Source organism: Corvus hawaiiensis, chromosome 2 (assembly GCF_020740725.1).
Source record: "Corvus hawaiiensis isolate bCorHaw1 chromosome 2, bCorHaw1.pri.cur, whole genome shotgun sequence".
Taxonomy (NCBI): Eukaryota; Metazoa; Chordata; class Aves; order Passeriformes; family Corvidae; genus Corvus; species Corvus hawaiiensis.
In genome coordinates this window covers 20,721,780-20,741,354 of record NC_063214.1, presented here as the reverse complement: position 1 = coordinate 20,741,354, position 19,575 = coordinate 20,721,780, and the positions used below count along the sequence as shown (strand labels likewise).

Here is a 19,575-nt window from a genome sequence, read left to right as displayed (position 1 = left end):
TGGAGGTGGTTACTGTCCAAAACATTTAATTTCAAGCACAGCTGATAAACTAACTAGGAATTGCATATTTAAAAATAGCCTTGTTTTTTCATTCTGTTGTCTTTGTTAGCTTCAACCGTATTTCTTGGAGTTAATCAATTCCCATCTATTTCTGGTGGTTAAAATGCTTTGTAGGTGGCACCATGCATCTTAGGTGCCCTCTGGCTTGTTCAGCTTGGCATGGTGGTCTGGGTTTATGATCATTCCACTGGTTAGACTGATGTTTTGTCAAAGCAGTTCAAAAAACCAAAATAAGTGTGCCCTGTGATAATTGCCCTTAAGTTTCTGTGTGTCACTACACGTGCTGGGATATTACTATTTTTCCTGGTGTTCAGAAGCCAATGGGTGGTTATTGTCATCTCACCCAAAATGAGACTCAAAGGCTGGACTTCGATTGAAAGTATAATACTTTTTGATGCTTTAACATTATAGCAGAATTTGCTAGAAGAAAAGGCACCATGAAGTTAGGATGAAGCAGTCAAGAAACTCTCCTGGTGTAATCACAAGACCAAGGCATCTTCAGGAATTCTGGACCTAAGAATGTAATATTCATTAGTTGAGACTTTTTCACTAAAAGAAGAGGGCACCCAGTGTAAACTAAACTTAAGCCAGTTAAAATGCAGTGGTTAGGCGAACTCCTCATTAGTAGAGCGTGAGACACACACACAAAATAAAAGTCCTTGACTTAGGATAAACACAACTTAATAAAAACTAAAATGTGGGTGGGTTATCAACATTATTCTCATGCTGAATCCAAACAACTGTACCTGCTCCTGAGAAGAAATGAACTCTATCCCAGCCAAAGCCAGAACAGTTTATAGTGTCCAGGCTGGTATCTGACAGACACACGGAGCTTATGCCAGGAAAGCTGTTGTGTAAGCCAAAGGTGGTGCCTTGCGTTCATCTTGAGGAGGGAAGTAAGTTCTGCCAGTTGTTACTCTAGGACTTTATTCCTTAGCATTGAGGAAATCATAAAAAAAGCTTTTTTCCATTTTTTTCAAGTTATTTAAGTATACCTTTGTGAATGTGATCCCAGGGGAATATTCATGTTAGATCTTTCATAAGCAGTGAGGGGACAGGAATTGCTGTATTAGAGTGCAAGTGTTGTATTTTGGGTTTCTTTTTTTAATTGAGAGATTTTGCTCAGCTTTCCAGCATACAGACGGAACACCATTAGAGCTCTGAGGAACTGATAAATCATGTTGCATAGTTCCAGGGTTTTTATCTGTGAATAGAACATACAGCTGAAGAGGCTCTCAAAATTTCTTTCAGTAAGAGATTAGAGAATGGTTGTGTCCCGTTTGGATAATAGCTGAAGTAGACTGCTTTAGAAATATGTTGCAGGTATAGAACTGTGTTAGTTTTCAATTTCTTTGCTGTTAAAATTTCTGATTTGGTAATCATTGTAAATCAGGGCATTATTGTAGGTAAGTGTTTAGTGCAGCTGACATGAATTATTCCAATTTTGAATTTTTTTTTTTAACCTCTTGGTGCAAGTTTGAAGCACTGATGATTTTAAGTTAAAGTATATTAGGTTTTTCAGTTTTGAGACTTAAAAATTGATTTCTAAGCATAGCGAAAGGAGTGGCCTTTAAAGACTGACAAGTGTGTTAATTCAGTATGAGAGTTGTTCAGCATTGGATTTGACAATGCTAAGGTCAAAAGAAAAATGCTTTGAAAGGAAAAAACACAGCTTTTTCTCTCCCCTTATTAAAATTTATTTATGAAAATTACTTTCTTGTAGCTTGAAGTGTGAAGTCCTGAAGATGATAGGTGGTCTTAGGGGTTGCTTTGATAAGTGTAAGCCAAGTATTTTGTGTTCCTTTGCGTGTTCGTTGCTTCTAGTAGTATATGTTTTTTTTACCCTGACTTAGTTTTTCTTTTTTGCTTTCTGCAGACTTAAGTATCTTTAAAGAAAGATTGTCAATAAATCATAGTTGCCCAGGTTTTTGAATTAACACCTTGTTAGCTCATGTAAGTGCAAGCCATATGTTTTGTAATGTCATCTTGCCTTGAAATTGACAATGGAAGCATACTGCTAGTACTTACTGAAAGTAATCCATGAAATTTTTGAAATCAGTTTTGATTTCATGAACTCTCTTAATTCCTCCAGTTTTTTAGTTGGGTAAGTTGAGGCAATACTACAAAGATGCTAGTGCAGGACAAGGCTTTCTGTTAGGTGGTGGAAGGAAGAAGCCTTTCTCAGAACAATGCTGAAGTATCTTATTTGAGTATTGAAAGTATATGAACTTCTTAAAGTTGTAATCTATGCTATCACATTGCAGATGTGCCCTTTAGGCAGACATCTTCTGTTGCTGTAGCAGGGGCTGTGATTGGAGCAGTCCTTGCTCTTTTTATCATTACCATCTTTGTGACAGTGCTGCTGACCCCAAGGAAGAAAAGGCCAGCCTATCTTGACAAAGTGTGAGTATGTGTTGGACTTTTTTTTTTTTTTTAATTCAGTTGAAAGCAATATGCAGAAAGCATTTGTTTTATACATGAATTTAAGTGTCTGACTTAATTTAGCAGCTGTTCAGCTTTCATAATTTCAGGGCTCTATTTTCAGAGTAGACAAATGTGAAATCACACTAGTATTTCTGAAAAATAAATGAGAAAGGTAAGAATTACTTCAGGGGTAATACAATGCTTTACCTCTTGAGAAGTTTGGGTTTTTTGAAACAAAACTATTCATGGATTTAACTGGAGGGCAAAGGAGAGTCCCTTCTTGACTGATGTCAGTGACTGCTAGTTTGTTGTAACTGTGGGTCTAACTTGAAAGTAAATTGTCCGTGCTTTGGAGATGTTGAAGGCCCCCTAAAATTAATCCTGATATGTTTGTAAAATTAAGCAAGCTCCCACAGATACGTGCTTAGAAATTACTGACTTCTTGTGCTTTCTGGAATGTTGGTTGTTTCTTCAAGTCTCTGGCACAGATATGCAATTTACTTTATTCAGCATCCAATGTGATCAAACAAAAGAAGGAAACAAAAAAAGTCTGAAAAGATTTTGTCAGTTAAAGTGGATGATGTCTAGATCCTGTTTGGAACATGCATAAAAAAAGTGACGAGGGCTTAGAATATATGTAAATATGAGTCTTCTCACATCCCATATACAGTTAACACTTAATCTGAATGAGAAATGAAAATGTTGCTCATGTCTGTACATATAGTTAATGAGAATTAGAGTAAAATAACTTACAGCCTTTAGCATAAAATAAGTTTCTTCATTTGCATTGAGCTAGCAAGATGAGTCAAGAGTCTTGAGCAATTTCTAACATGTTAGAAATGATGTTTTCTTGTTTGTTTCTCTTAAATTCTGTATCTGAAGCATATTTATATGAATGGTCTTAAACATTTAAATTCTGTTATAACCATTTGCTTTCACTGAGAAAGTTACAATAGAAAAAGTCTTGCATGTAAGAATTGATAGTAAGGCTTTCTCAAAGGCTTTTTAAGGAAAGGCCGTAGTTAAAAATGTTGTTCGAGCTCTATGTCATAACTTAGAAACTGATAGATACCAGTAGTCTCTAATCCTCAGTTGGAGTGTATGGGGGGAAGCTCAGTCTGCTTAACGCAGTATGGAATAAATAACAAATTATAGGTGGTGCTTCTCTACAAAAAGTGTGTGGCTGAATAATAGTGTGGTGGACATGTTCCATTACAATATATCCCATCTGAGTTATTGCTGACTGAAAGGTGTTTGTCCATGAGTACTGAGTGTTGGGTGATTTGGCAGTTAATATCTGACCATTCAATTGGACTTCACAAACATGATGTGTCATATTTCATTCTTTCTTTACTACAGGATTGATCTTCCACCCACTCACAAACCAGCTTCATTTGAGGAGAGAACATTCTCAGTACCACAGAAAGAAGCTATGCTTCAGGTGAGTAAGTGTTTATATGCATCTTAAATTGACTTAAGGAAAGCATTAACTTTGCTTTATTATGTTAATTTAGTCTGATTTTGCTTTCCTGGTAATGTATGGAGCCTTTCAATTGTTTCACAACCGATCTGTTTCCCTATGTATGTGATATCCAAATCTCTTATCTGTAATGTTAAAGTCATCCTTAGTTAGAGGTCAGGAAACTGGTAGACAGATCATCTTGTATTTCTAACAGGCACAGATTCTTTTGAATTAGAAAACCTATAGTTGAAATTCTCTGGTGAGAGAATATACATAGCTTTATAAAGCAGTGTTCATAAGGGGAAAAGTTATGTTTGGTAAACTTACAAAGTGATCTCATCAGCTCCCTTGCTAGTAAACAACTGCCATTCTTTTGAGTTAACAACATTTGAGGGGTGGGCATATATTGGAATTCGAGCTTTGACTAATTGGTAAATTGGTAATTTACCAATTTGGTAAATTGGTAAATTGGCTAATTTACCAAAGTATGGGTTAGATTCTTGTTGAAGGTCACTAAATCACTTTTAAATACTTGCAATTATGTAACTTATAATTTTATATTTTCTTCTTGTGTTTACCAGCGACAAAAGACCCATACGAATTTTGTGACAAGTACTTGAATTTTTAGTGTGCTTTCAGGAGTAGCTTCTTGTCATCCAAAGTAATGCTGCCCAAGCAAGACAGCAATAGGCAAAAAAGTTCTTTACCAGCATTTAGTGTTTGTGTGTGTGTAGTCTGATCAAACAGGCTCATAGAGGTCACACTGGAAAGCTGATTCTAGCAAATGAAACAGTTTGAATAAGTGGGGAGCAAGGAAGGATAGGGCTACTTTCTTCCTTACAGCATGGTTTTGAGGTGGGTTGGACTGCTTGGGAAACTCCAGGTGAATTCAGGCTTCTCTTGCACTAGGCATTATAGAGGAGATCTGTTCATGAGAGATGGCTCAAGCTAATATCATTGATTATTACACTTCATATAATAAACCAGTCAGCTAATGAAAACTATAGATCCTGGCTATGGCCCCTGAAGTGCCTTTAGTGTGTGTGTGTTTATGTTAAATTAGTCAGTCAGATTTTTTTAGATTTCTGCTTACACTGAAGAAAACTTCCGTCACCTGTCAGTATTTGTAAGTATTAGATTATAGTTGTTTTTAATGAAATTTTTGTTCCATCTTCAGTACATAGCATAAATAATGTGATTCTAACCACTGATGTGCTGAATAATAACACTGAGGTAATGAAGACAATCATTTGTTTATAAGGAATATTGTTTTTTCCGATACTGTGGTGTATCTTTGCAGCTTTAAGGACCTATAAAAGTCCTTTTTCATAGAGGGAAAAAAATCTTCACCTACCTTTGAGAAGGATTTTGATGGAGTTCTTAATAACATTGAAAATATTCTTGTAGATTTTCTTTGTGATTGATGGTTACTAAAGCTCACCAAATATCAGTTGCTGATAAAAGCTTTCCTTATGTTGTAAACGTAACAATGAGTAATACTTGTGTATATTGTTGCTGAGTGAGGCAAGAAACTATTCTGAGATCCATTGCTGCTTTTAGTACCAGCCTGATGATTATAACATTGTGAAGGTAGAAAACATTTTGTTGGCATAAAGAATAATAGGTTTTCATCTTTTTACCTTAAAGGTGATAGAGCACCAAAGATGACACAAAAGAACCAGTGCTTTTCTGTGCTCAGGCTGGGCATCTTAGCTATTTCTTCTGTCACTACAGTACTCAAAATTGCAATTTTTGATGAATCATTCTTCTGCTACTATTTTGGCTTAAAGTATTTGAAAAATATTGTCTTGCTTATAGAATCAAAAGATACAGTTTATTGTGCTGTTTGTGCATCTGTAGTGCTGCTAGATGGCAAAATGACAACACTAGGAAATACAATTATTTGTCCTTTACAGAGCTACTTATAAAGGAGGTAGACATACGAGGATGTGTACCTTATTGCTTTCCTCTTCAGAACTTCGCTGTCTTTGAATTCTTTTCTAGGTTGTGTATACCGTGGTTTCTGTTGATGGGTACTAAAGAACTTAGGCTGAAGCTGACTGTAGTCTTGGAATGGTTAATTAAATGTTTTATGAAAATTTACTTTGTAAATAGAGAAAAAATCGTGAAGAGACTGAATCGAATATTCATTTTCCTCAAGTTGGATAAACAGAGTTTTAAGTTGTTTTGGGAGGAGAAAGATTCCTCTTCAGGTTAGGTGTTAACTAGGCTTTATTTAAGAAATGGATGTTGGCATAACACTGTTAGTGTACCTGTCTTTTTCTCTCTGTGGAACTCCAGAACTGAAAAGAACTGGAGCTGGAGGCTGTCATCTTAGCTGATACTGCCTCTAATCAGTATGTACTCTGTTATGCTTGAGGCAAGATCTTCATTTTATCTAACAGAAATAAATGTCAAAATACTGGCTTTAGCCAGGAAGTGATTGGTTGCATTGTTTTGGTGTAACAAGCCAGCATTTGGATAGCTGTAAAGAGGCAAAAGAAACAAGTTAGCAGCCTGTCAGGGTGTCTTGTCCTGTGTGACTAAATGTCTGTGCTCACTACTGTATTACCTGATGTTCCAAATGCTGCCTTGCCTACCAGGACTGAGAAGCAGGTGAGCCTCTCACTGGGAGTTCAGGTGCAAACTTCTGGATACGCTGAAAACAACTGTAGGGGAATTGTCACTGCTTTGTCAACCACAATAGATGATCAGTTCAGTCTGAGTGGAAATGATAGGCTGCACAAAGATGCAAAGTAAAGAAGAATGAATTTAAATGGTGTCTTCTGCATACTCACAATAACTTAGAATTGAAAGTGGATTGATTCAATTTAGGCTGATTCTGGTAAATTGTCATAAATAATGTTCAAGTTTTTCAATCATCTGTACTGTTATTGTTCAAATCATGGACAGTAGCTTTTTTTTGATCTTGTAAAGTATTTGAGATTCAACTGATGATGCTGAAATTCTCTTGTTTGTATCCCAGCAATCAGTATTTAACTAATTTTATGCATGTCTGAGTCAGTAGATGATGGTATTAAAATAAGGGGAAATGTTGTAGACCTGGGATAATACTGGCTAGTCAGTATCTTTCATGGGTACTTCTTGAGACTTGGAAGATTTAAGTTTACTTTAAATATATGTTATCATTTACATGCTAGTGTTAATAATGAGCTACCAGTATGTACAAGTACTATGTAACTGAGTACTCATAATTTCTCTGTACTGGTATTTGCAGATACCAATTCATGTATTCATGTGAATCACCTCAGAACTGGGAAAAACTGGTTCACTTAAGGCCCTAAAAGAGTGAGGCAAAAGTCCAAAACATAGGAATACTATGGAAAAAAATTACATTATAGTTAAATTTACTGTGAAGACTGTAGGTTCATCTTTGTCAACTCTTTTGTCAACAGCACTCCTGCTTTTGTCTGGGTGTCCTTTTAATAATCATTGTCATGGAAATACTATTCTGTTACTCAGAACTATTTATTGCATGTAATGTGAAAGAGTGGTGAGAGCAGCCTGAAGGTTACGTCCTTGGTAAGAGAGGAATCTCTGCTTGGCAACGCAGTTTTTGAGGCGATTCAGGAAGAAGTTGAGCAATGCAAGAATTCCAGTGGCTTAAAGAGGAATTTTTCTATTGCATAATATTTTAAAAAGGAGTGGAAGAGGGTGCACTAATTCCAGCAGTCCTTGGAATCATTAGAGTTAGCTTCATTGTTTCAAACAATACAGTACTAAGAAGCAAAAGCTTCTTTATTTTCCTCTAAACGTGCTTGAGACAGGCAGTCTTGGACAATGTGAAAGAACTGAAGTTATTATTACCTTGACAGGTGCTTATGAAGGAAAGAGAAAAAAAACGTGTTTTGCACAATGCAGTGCAACATTCAGAGTTGTTGAAGTATTCAGAATTTAACAGGGTTCTTCTGTAGAAACAGGAATAAGAGTGGATAAGGGAAATGCAGCCCAGTAGGTAGGTCTGGCCATGAGAAGACTGACTTTAGACTTGCAGCTTGGAAGAATGCCTCACTTATTTAGCCAAGCAAAGCTCTTTAACAATAATATTTGTATTACTGATCACAACGGGAGAGAAAAAAGTGAAGTTGTCTTAGCACCATTAAAAGCATAAAACACCATTTACCAAATGATGATATTTCTGAATCAAATTTGAAAACATCAGCCACTGAACCCTTAAACCTAATATAATATTGATTCATTTATAGATTATGGCTCTCTTGCATTCTTATAGTTCTTTTCCTTATGCTTTTCATAGAGGTGGGAGTATCTCTTCCTTGATGAAAAAGGAAGCATTATTGTTATCATTTGCCTTAGACCAAAGAACTGTTTAGGCAAACAAGATTGAATGGAAGGGAGCACAAAGTGTGCATAGATAAAATCATCTGTACTGATCTTCAAATAGGAAAAAAAAGTTATCAGATGGGGTTAGAATGAGGCACAAACTGTTTTGGTAGTAGATCCCTTTGTAATGGAATTTCTAAACTGAAAAGTATCAGAAAATGTAAGATGAAGTTTTTTGCTGAGATCGTTGGTTTTAGGCTTTTGAAGAACTATTTGAGAAGGAGAATTCTCAGAATAAAACAGATTTCATGAAACTCTGCAAAATGTAATGGTAAGACAGTGCAAACTTCTGTTAAGAATCCAAGCCCAGAACCCCAGATTGTTTCCATGCAGGAAGACACAGACTATGTAGCTCAGCACATTTGTCTGACAGAATCTGTAATTTTGGTTCTGTCACTTGCTCCGTGGCTGTAAAATGTATAATTTCATTATCTAGTGAAGGTGCCATGTGAGATGATTTCCTTTGACTTACAGTTTTAATTGAATAAATGGACTGACTGGAATTTGCTATTCTGGTTTCCAGTGTGTGTCTAAATCATGTCCACATCCACTGTTGGTAGAATTTCTCAAGCAAGCAGATTTTTTGTTTGTTTGTTTAAAGAACATTAGCTTTTGGTGGAGATGGGACTGTTCTTGTTCCCCATCTGTGTTTTACCTTCTTGTGTGGTGAACTCATGCTCTTAGCTCAGGTGTGAAAGAGCAATGCTGCCGGCTGAGTGGTAAATCACAGAAATGCAGATTGCTTTTAGGACTTGAGAAGCAAAAGCAGTGTGACCTTAAGGGCAGGAGAGGACACTTCGAAATGGAATTACAAGACAAAAAGTTTGACAAACTAAAGTTGGAAAAATAGACCTGTGAAGAAGGTGAAAAATAACTGTTGGAGGAGTGGAGAAGATAGGAATTATTATATGATTTTTTTTAAGTAATTTTACAATGCATGTGGGGGTCACATTAAAACTTAAACAACTCAAAATTGCTTCAAAACTTGAACTAAACAAATGTGGAAGGGTAAAATGTTAAGGGGAAGGAGGATAAAGTAAGAAAGAATGAAACATTACTGAGACTAGGTTCTCTTCAAAATAATTTTTGAAGGTGAGAATATGGATGTGTGATGACTGCAAATGTTACCTACCTGTATGAATACTTGCTGTGGAGGGACTTCTGCACAAAGACCAGCAACCTAGCTACTTCGTGTTCTTGCTACCACTGTGAGACTGTTGGGAAAAGAAGGAATTGCAAAACAAAAAATACATACAATTATGCAAAGATGTTGCTTTGGCCTATTGTGCCCCTATACTAAGTGTGGCATAAAGGAAGAACTTAATTAGGAGTGATGATACCACAGTGCAAACCATGCCCTAAATCATAATTCTTAGATGGCATTGCTTGGTGTGACTTAGATTGGCCACTAACTCAGGTAGTTGGTGAATTCTGGATGTTTGGAAACAGCCCATTTCACAAATGAAGTTGTTCTATCATAATGGTGAATAAAAAAAAAAAAAATTTGAAAGAAGGGAGACTTCAGCACTTCTGCATGAAGTAACTTCTCATCCACTGCCATTCCCAAGTCCTCCTCAGGGCTGCCCTCAGTCACTTCCCTGCCCAGCCTGTGTTTCTCTTTATGATTGCCCTGAACCAGGTGCAAGACCTTGTGCTTGGCCTTGTTGAACTTCATGAGGTTCACACAGAGCCACCTCTCAAGCCTGCCAGGGTCCCTCTGGAGGGCATCCCTTTGTGTCCAGTGTGTCACCACACCACACAGCTTGGTGTCATTGGCAAACTCACTGAGGATGCCTTGATCCCATTGTCCACATTGTCAAAAAGATGTTAAACAGCATTGGTCCCGATACAGGCCCCTGAGGAATGGCACTTGTCACTGGTTCTTGCTCAGGCGTTGACCCACTGATGAGCCATCTCTTTGAGTGTGTCCATCCAGTCAATTTTTTATCCACTGAGTGGTGCACCCATCAAATCCATGTCTCCTCAATTTAGAGACAAGGATGTAATGTGAGACAGTACTAAATACTTTGCACTGGTCCAGATAGGTGACATCCATTACTCTTCTTTCGTCCATCAACATTATAATCCTGTTATAGACAGCCACTAAATTTGTCAGCCTCAATTTGCCCTTAGTGAAACCATGTTGAGAGTCACCAACCACCTCCTTATTTTCCATATGCCTTAGCACAGTTTCCAGGAGAATCTGCTCCTTCACCTTGCTGGGCACTGAAGTGTGACTAATGTGTAGTTCCCCAGGTCATCTTTGCTGCCATTTTTAGAAGTGGGGGTCTTATTTCCCCTTTCCCAGCCAGTGGGAGCTTCATTGGCCTGCCATTACTTCTAAAATAGGATGGATAGTGGCTTAGTCACTTCCTTTGAAAGTGTCTTCAGAGCCTGCAGATGTATCTCATCAGGTGCCATGAACTTGTTCACATCCAGATTCCTTGATGGTCTTTAACCTCATCTCCTACAGTGGGTGGTTTGGCTGGGGTGGACCTAATTTTCTTCGCAATGGGGCCATGTTTGAGATTTGTGCTGAAAACAGTGTTGATAACTCAGGAATGGTTTTTATTGCTGCACAGCATCAGGACCTATTCTGCTTCTTGTACTGCCCTGCCAGCAGATGGGCTTGGAGTGTGCACAGGAGATTGGGAGGGAGACAAGATATTGGGAGAGGGAACACAGCTGGGCCAGGTGACCCTGACTGATACCCATCTTTTTTCCAGTAGCCATTGGATTGTAAGAAGGATTCTGAGTGAATTAAGACACTTCCTAAGGCAGAGTATATTTTGGGATGACTGGTGTTTTTTGTATTAACCAAACCTGTTCTGCAGTGTTGAATCTTGACTTGTTTCCCCTGTAACTTTTCTTCTTTCAGAAAGAACATTTTGTGTTGCAGAGCCAGTACAGAGAGAAAGATGCTGGAAACTTGCAGCACATGGTAAATAATAAGATGGCTTGAATTCCTGATTGAAGCTTTGATTTAATCTCATTCCATAAAATAAGCTTACAATGTTGTTTTTCATGAACAAAAAAATATTTGGCCATCCTGGTCAATAATTGTTGGATGTGTGGGTTAAGTGGAAAGTGGCAATACCATTTTAATATCCTATAGTAGTTTTGCTGACTAATTTAAATACTTAAATACTTCAGCTTTCATTTTTTGGTGAGTAACATAAGGCAGAGGAGTGTTGACAGACATTTTCTTAGTTGGTGATTTGCTCTTTAGATTTATTGAGCTTTGAAACAAACATTTGAGGTTGACTCTGTTAGTGAAATTTTTAAGTCCCTATTTCTTTATTCATAGGATTGTTTTGGAAATCATGCATCTTTGATTTTGCTTAAAGCTTTACCAAGAATAGGAATTGCAGGTTCTATACATGAACTATGAAACTTATTACTCCTTGTGTGTGTTTAGAAAGCTGTGAATGGAATGCAACTTACTTGTGAGGCTGAAGAGCCACAGGAACAAGAGGGTCTTCAGCCTATGTATCCTGTTTATCAGCAAACTTACTATAAAAATTGGAGCAACAGATACCCACAAAACTCAGGACCTGGAAGAGTCTACATCAATCCAAGGGAGCATTATGTATGATTCTGTACCCAGATGTCTTTAACAAAGGTTTTATTACCTGTTGACTGTATGACCTTCATGTCTTGTTGGCTTTCATCTCTAAAATAATTGGGGTTTTTTTTCATGTGTGAAGAAATTGTATGGAGAATTTTTTATAGGTAAACCATATGGAATTTGAGACTTAACTTGCCTTTAGTCTTTGGTATGTCTGTGTTTTTGTAGTACTGTCGACCTGCCCAAAGAGGAGAGCCACTTACTTTTATTAACCTTCACAGTCATAAGATGTATAACCTATATTAATTGTTTGGCACATGCTGAAATGTGGTTAAGCTTTTTCACTGGCTGTCTCTGAGAGCATTCTCTCTGGATGTTTTACAATAACCTTACCTGTGTTAAAGTGACTAAATATGAGCAAGGCAACTGAATCCCATGTGACATTAGCAGTCTCAGGCTGAGGCATTTTTTTTCCATCTTAGAACACTTGGGATTATTATGATTTTCACTGGCCTTAGCTTTTGATTTCTTGACTAGCTCTACCTCTCTCAGTCAAATGAACAACTAGACTACCTCTCAAATACTGACTGGCTGTTCCATAAACTACACTGTTTGTCTTCCCACCTTGTTAAAAGTGAAGCAATTGCCTTTACATCAAAAGCTTTTTATTATCTATTGATTCTGCCTGTTCCTGGGTTTGGTTTTACAGTTACATTTATATGAAACTTAGTTGAAGGAGGTAGATGACTAGCAGACAACTTTTTGTAAGTGTCTTGTGAAGCTACATCTTACCCTTAAACTGTTATTTAGCTGTTTTCCCAACTATGACTCCTATTTTAAATGCTGCAGAGTTAATTTTCCTTGGTAATAAATACATTCTTTGTTTTTTTCTCAGTTTGCAACAAAACTGCCTGTGATGTGTTCTTATGTCTTAGCAAAAAAGAAAAGCTTCAGTCAACTTCAAATGCTTGTCAGCAGTGTCCTTTAATCTTAACCACTTGTGTGAAGTAACTGGAGAATGTCCTGATGTTACCCACAGGAATCTTTGAATGTCTGTGGTAATGGTTAAAAAATGTGCTCAGGATCTTTCTAGAAAAATTAGTTTTCCTGTGGACTAAAAAGTAAATATTTAGCAAGTAAAAAATGTGTATATAATGTATTAGTGATGAAATGAGCTCACAGGACAATCTTAAAATACTTTAAGACAGCAGAAAAATGAGTTGTGTCTAAAATTTACCAGAGAAACTTAACAGACTTTTGTATTCTCTAAGTACGTGTACACGTAAGTACAGAATGGTGATTTTTGGTCCGCTGACCTGAAGTACAAAATGTTAAGAATGGCTGTGTCATGCTGAACTAGCCGTTGTAGAGAACTGAACATTACTTCTGGGATATTAGTGTGTTCCTCTGCAGATGTTTGGATTTAGTAGTAAGAGTCAAGCAGTAGAAGGAGCAGAATTGAAAGCTAGCATGGGTAAGTGTGCTGCAGGCAGGAGGCCATTGTTAAACCTGCATTCAACCTGCATTTATCTACATCACAGGACAAGTTAATGAGATCCCTGTCCACAATAGGGCCAGGTAAATTAAATGCTTCTAGCTTGTTACAGGTGGCAGCTAGAAGATTATGGCTTGGGTGCCTGTGTTCTGGACACTGTAGAAGTAGGTATTAGCTGTTCTCTTGCTAAGCAGCTTTCTGTTAAATGATGTGGTTGAAATTGACAACTGAAGGAATGGCAAAGAAAAAGGTTGGAGAGAACCTGTTTTTTGGGAGCTATCTTTGAAGCACTGTCACCTTGCTTTTCTCTTAAGAACTGGGCATATTCATGTAAATTGAGCAACTGTTTTCAATTTTAAAGTTTCCTGCTATATTTGAGACCTAAAGAAGGGCTTTGTGTCCCCCAAAAATGTTTTTCCGTAATGTTAGTTAAGTGGCTACCTCTTTACGTGAGCATTGCCTCACCTATCCTTACATTACTGCAGCTCCAAAAAGCATCAACTGTCAGAACATCGAAAGAAAACAGTGTCTTGGCCAAACGAATGGTAGAACATTGAGATGAACTATACTGCTTAAGATAATTTGATCAATACTACTGAGCAAAACTTCATACCAAAAATACTTGAGTAGACATTATGGAGTGGTTCAAAACTGTTGCTGTGGCAATGCTTCCTCTGCATTCATTAGTACAATGTAGCGGTATTGAGCAGGTGATCATTTCAGTGCCTTTTATGTTGGCAGATGGTGCAAAAAACAATTATTTTGGGTTCAGACCTCTTTTACTGCTTTTTATTCTTATTTGCAGATCTTTTTTTTTTTGAAGAGTTATAACTTTGAGGGAAGGAGGAAGGAAGAATGCTATCAACAAAGCTATAATTGGTTTTTTAATTTGTAAATTAGCTTAAAAAAGAAAAATATAATCCAACTGTGTTGTTCAAGTTATGTATCAACAAACTACAGAAAGCTTGACTTGCAAACTACCAATCAGGATGTAGTTTGCCCTAAAGTCATTAGGGAAATACATTATCACCTACAGTTTTATTACCTGTGAGAAATGGTTTCTTTGTAATCTGTTCAGGGACATTTAGTGTATTAGGTTTTTGAAATGTTGCTTTTAGTTTTAAGTGTGGCTGGATTTGGGGAGATTTTTGGGGAGAGGATTTGGCATAGAATGCTTAGAAGAGAACAGAAACAATGTCTTCTGAGTAGGATTTCTCACCAGTAGGACTGTACATATAGAAGTAAGTTTGATCTGCTTTTTTAAGATGTAGAAAATGTCCTTTTTTATTTTTGTACATTTTCAAATGCTTGTATTTGTATTCTGATTGGAATAAAAACATTCAAAATATAAAATTTTCTTCTGTTGTTTAGATTTAAGATTGCTTAAGGTCTGGAAAAATGCATCCACTTTTTTGGTGACATGTTTCTTCTGTGGTTGTATATGCAGAGCATGTGTTTTTTTCCTAACAGTACCGCTTTGGAATATTGTGGTGTTGCATGTATTGTGTATCCAGCTCAAGGAAAGCCCAATAAAAAGGTGTGATAATTCATGAAGAGTGGAGGGAAGGTTTTCGCCTTCAGAGTTGTTAACTTTGCCTTCTTTCTGGCCATGTTACTGCTCTTTCCTCCTCTGAGGGATGCAAGTTCAGGTTCCATGTTGTTATACAGGTGATTAAAATGTATTACAATAACTTTTTAATGCCGCAGACCTGAAACTACTCTATCTGAACCACTGTGTTGTATGAAGGGTGAGTGAGTGCCGGACCAACAAATAGTTGCAGAACAGACGACATTGTTTTGACAACTTGGGTCAGTTCAGAGGTTGCTGATGAGGACAGGTAAAGCTCCAGGTGAAAAAAAGAAATATCTGTGGTAGTTAGCTGCTCGATTGCCTTGTGGGAGGTGGTCTGGGGTTTTTTGTCCACCTGTGGTACATGTCCAGAGTATTGGGAGACTGGGTTTGACCTTCTGACAGAAGGTAAAGATGTGGTATTTCTGCATTTATTGAAAGGTATGGCATTCTTCTTGGTGAATAGCTTTATACCTTTAGCTGAATCATATTGAAAATGCACAAAAAGTGTATTGTGAATCTTAGTAGTAATTATTCAAACAATGTGATAAACCCAAGTAGGATGTGTTAGGCATTTTAATCTGCACTGACAACCCCTCAGTGAAATTTTTTCTATACTTGTTTTCTGATCTTAGTTGAGTTGATTTTATGCTATATCTAACTCTGGATCCTTCAATTGTCACTAGAAAATAAATTATATTTAAAAGCCTGCAAGTCAAACTGTGACTCTTTTACCCTTTGTGGGACTAGTAATCGAGACTATAAATTGGAATTTACCTCACTATTTTGAGACCAAGTTGGAAATCAAGTAAACTCCAGCTTCCTCATCAGCTGAAATAAATTTGAATTTCTGTGCAGGGCTACACACTGAGTATGCTAAATATATTAAAACGTCATTTCAATTTGACTGAGTTTAGCCACAGATGTATTGTATTCCAATCTAAAATGTACTAGGTTAAATTAGACTTATTATCTAACAGGCATTTACAGGAAATAACTTCTCTAATACTGATTGTCAGAAGAAGTTTGATATGCTATAAAAGATTCCACTGTCTTTCTTTTTTTCTTTTTGTCCTTTTCCCAATGTTAAATTTTATTTGTTTATTACTGTCTTGGATCTCTGAATTATTACTTCTAATGGTGTTGCTGCATTAGATCCTGTTCCTAGGAAGGTGTGCCTGCAGGTTCAGTTTCCCTGACACTTCATCTTGCCTGTACTATTAAGAAGTCTTATAGTCCTCTGTATGACTCAGATATTCTGTACTTCAACAGCTCCATTCCTTGACAGTAAAGTACTTTGGGCCAGTATTGTTTACCCAGTTCAGCTAATAACAAACTCCAGAAAATGACACTTTCCCTGCTGATGTATTGGCTGTATGCAGTAGGAAGTCGTGTGCAATGCAGCAGTGTACCCACAAAAGATGCTTCAGCCCTGCCTTCTGGCTGGTCAGGGGAGAGGCAGACACCTGTCTAAGTGTGGTCTCCACTATCACCATAGTGTTTCGTACTAACAAGAAAAAGAATTCAGAGATATCTATAACTTTTCTGGACTGCCATCATAATATGGGAATAATTGCTTTCAGGCACTGTTTGTGGCAAATGCTTAATTCCTTATCAAGTATGGTAGACTAAACATAGAGCATTTGAATTTCTGTCTTATGTTTGACTAACCTGGCTCTTTTAAGACCAGACTTCAGCCACTGATGTGACTGTTCCTATTAAGCATACAAACTGAAGGAGCCTGACTTTAATCCCACAACTAACAAAGCTCCTTGCTTCTTTGACATGAATTGAGAGGTAAGAGAGAAATGGCTATGGGCAAATAAAATGTCTTTGTATTAACTTTACAATTCAGATTGGTGGATAGCATCAAATGTAGATTGGTTTATCCAGCTAGGCTAAGCAAATGGACAAAAGGCTTAAGGTGGCCAGAGGAAGGAACACACTGCTTCAGAGTACAATGCTTTGTTAGTAATACTTGTGACATCTCAGTCACAAGCATTACTTTCATCTGGATCAATTTCCCGTGGCCATAAATACTGTTAATGGCCCTGCAAAAAACCCAAATATTGGGCAAGGCAAAACAACTCACCTGTTTGGATGTGTTTTGTGTTGGTTCTTCAAGAAGTTCTAAAATTGGCTACTAAATGTTTGGTTCTTAAAAGTCCCACTACCTTTAACTAAAAAGTCAAGCCATCTGCTTTACACTTCCCCCTACCCTGAATTTTTCCTGGGTGGACTTCACACCTTAAGTCATATGGCACGCATGTATCTACTGCACATAACAAAATTGAGTGGTCTCTTAATTTTCTAGAATTGGTGTGGCCATTACCAGGGTTTGTGTGGACAGAAATACGGTTTTCCAGAATCTCACACTGTGGGATTGTTACTTGATCAGCCAGCAAAGCCCCTGGTGTCCTCTGACTTCGTACACTCAGTGTTATAAACCAGAACTTGCAAGTTCTCCTTCTTGCCTCTGTTCTTTAAAAGGGAGCTTTTCACACTGTGTTTCATTCGGTTCCATTGGGGATTAGTAATGAAAGTATTTCACACTGAAAAGTTGTCAGCCATCTTAAAAATGCCTACTTGTTTCTGTTAATTTGGCAAGTTGTCTGTCTTCTATCCCTGCCCTATACCTTTGCTCCTTCTATGTCCTTAGGGTTTTTCTTTGTTCAGTCAACTCGTATCTCTTTTTCCAGCTGGGAGAGGTAGCAGTCTCCTCCCTAGGATTTCCATTTTTGTATTCTTGGCTAAATTATTTCTCACTAATACACCTAGTTAGGGCTTTATTAACAAGAAAATACCTAACGCAGTTGTAAGATGGAGAGTAGGTTCCATTTTGTTCCATATTTGTCTCTTACCTTTCTGCTCTGGCTTCTTGGGACAGTGTTAGTTAATTTTCAGCTCTATATGGAAATGTTTGAGATCCAGCGTTGCTGAATTCTTTTTCTCCTCTTTCATGTTCTGTAACAGCTTGAGGGCTGTGGTGTGTCTATGTTTAACTCCAAGAAATTTTCAAAGTGGAAAATGGGAAACTTGTTAACATCAGCTATTCTCGTTATAGCTGGACAAATGAAGATGATGAGGCATTGCAGATGGTTAAATCATCTGACTTTCAGGTGATACGTGACGTAGAGTAAGCAAGGAAAAAGGCAAAAATGGAATGGAGCTTGGAGGAAACAGTTCCTGCTTACACAAGAAGGTGATATTTAGACTACTTGCCTATTGTCTTCTTGAGGCAGCATAGGTGGTGATAATAAAGCATAATAAAGTATAGTATAATAATAACATAATGGTAGGGCTACAAATCAGCAAACAAACAGAAAAATATTGTTCTCTGTCAAAGCAGTGACTCTCTGTTTTCTGAAACAATTTCAAATGAACCAAAGGTAACCACTGTCTAGAAAGCTCCTCAGTTTCGGATGTGTCTTAATAGCAGGAAGAATCTGGTTAATTTGAATGTTGATGCTGCTTAGATGATTGTTGCAGGTTATAGCAGGTTATCCCAAAGCCAGTTTGGAGACAAAGTGAGAGATTTAGAATTGTCACTTTCAAATGTGTTACTATGAAATCACATCCAAGTTTCACCATCTGCTTAACATGGGATCTGTGTACAGATTAATTAGCCACATAGCTGTGCCCTGTTCCATCCAAAGATTCATCTAGAAAGCCAAAGATAATTGAATTTCTAATGTCACTGATCACACTCAAGTGCATGATTTGCACAGCAAGTGTAATTGACCCCATGGGTATCAATGTGAAATAAAATGCCCAGTGGATACTTGTATCTAAAAGCATTGATTATACAGTAAGTAGTTTGAGTTACTGTATTGGGAAATATTCAGTCTTTTTGAATTAACTAAGAAAATCTATTCTTTAAAGAATGCTGAGGGAGGGGTGTGGAAGAAACTGCTGTCAAGACCCCAGAATACAAAGTGTCAGCTGAAAGTAGAAAACAACTTCAACTGAATAGCTACAGCAAGTAGTGGCATTGGCTTCTCTTGTAATGGAAGCTTCAGCTTTTAGATAACTTTTCCTCTTGCAAGAATACCTGAAGATGATTCAGAACTCTGCAAGCCTTTGCTTGGAAAAGCCATCAGCCTTTTGTGTTTAAAGACAAAGCCAGGGGATGCTCAGTGGAGATGTCCGAATGCTGCAGGTGCTCACTGCACCTTTGGCTTTCCCTCCCACTGTCCCTGTCTTGAGGCTGCCTGGGAACCTCGGCAGAAGGGCTTCTGCTGCAATTCAGCTTCTCTTGACATCAGCAGTTGGAGCTGATACTAATTGACTCTGGACTGCTTTCTGATGCCCCTTGCTCCACCCCATGCCCTCTGCTGATGCTTTTAGCAATATTTTGAGATTTTTTTTTTTTTTTTTTAATTCCTAATGTTCTAGAGTTAAAGGAGCCAATGTTGGCGAGCTTCTGAGTTGATGACTTAAATAAACTATGGCAGACTATGGTATGATTATGTAGTAGCAGGCTAATGGATGCCTGTTTGGAGCTGCTTTGGATCTACTCCAGCACCATTTGAAAAGTACTGTTTGAAACACTAGCTGATGTGTATTAAAAGGAAGAGCTTCCTTAGGAAACCACATGGAGTCATAGAGGTGGTAGTGCTTTTTTTCTGCTGTTA

The 19,575-nt window shown here is 37.5% G+C and overlaps 1 protein-coding gene across 1 annotated transcript in view; it reads left to right on the top strand.

The window, feature by feature from the left end:
- The window catches only part of NECTIN3 (nectin cell adhesion molecule 3), a 62,400-nt gene extending 47,676 nt beyond the window's left edge, over nt 1–14,724 (top strand). The window contains exons 6-9 of the mRNA XM_048293735.1: nt 2,325–2,463; nt 3,844–3,925; nt 11,187–11,249; nt 11,727–14,724. Coding sequence (XP_048149692.1) covers nt 2,325–2,463; nt 3,844–3,925; nt 11,187–11,249; nt 11,727–11,903 — 461 coding nt within the window. The 3' untranslated portion in view covers nt 11,904–14,724. The remainder of the gene's footprint in view (nt 1–2,324; nt 2,464–3,843; nt 3,926–11,186; nt 11,250–11,726) is intronic.
- Nucleotides 14,725–19,575: the final 4,851 nt, after the last annotated feature.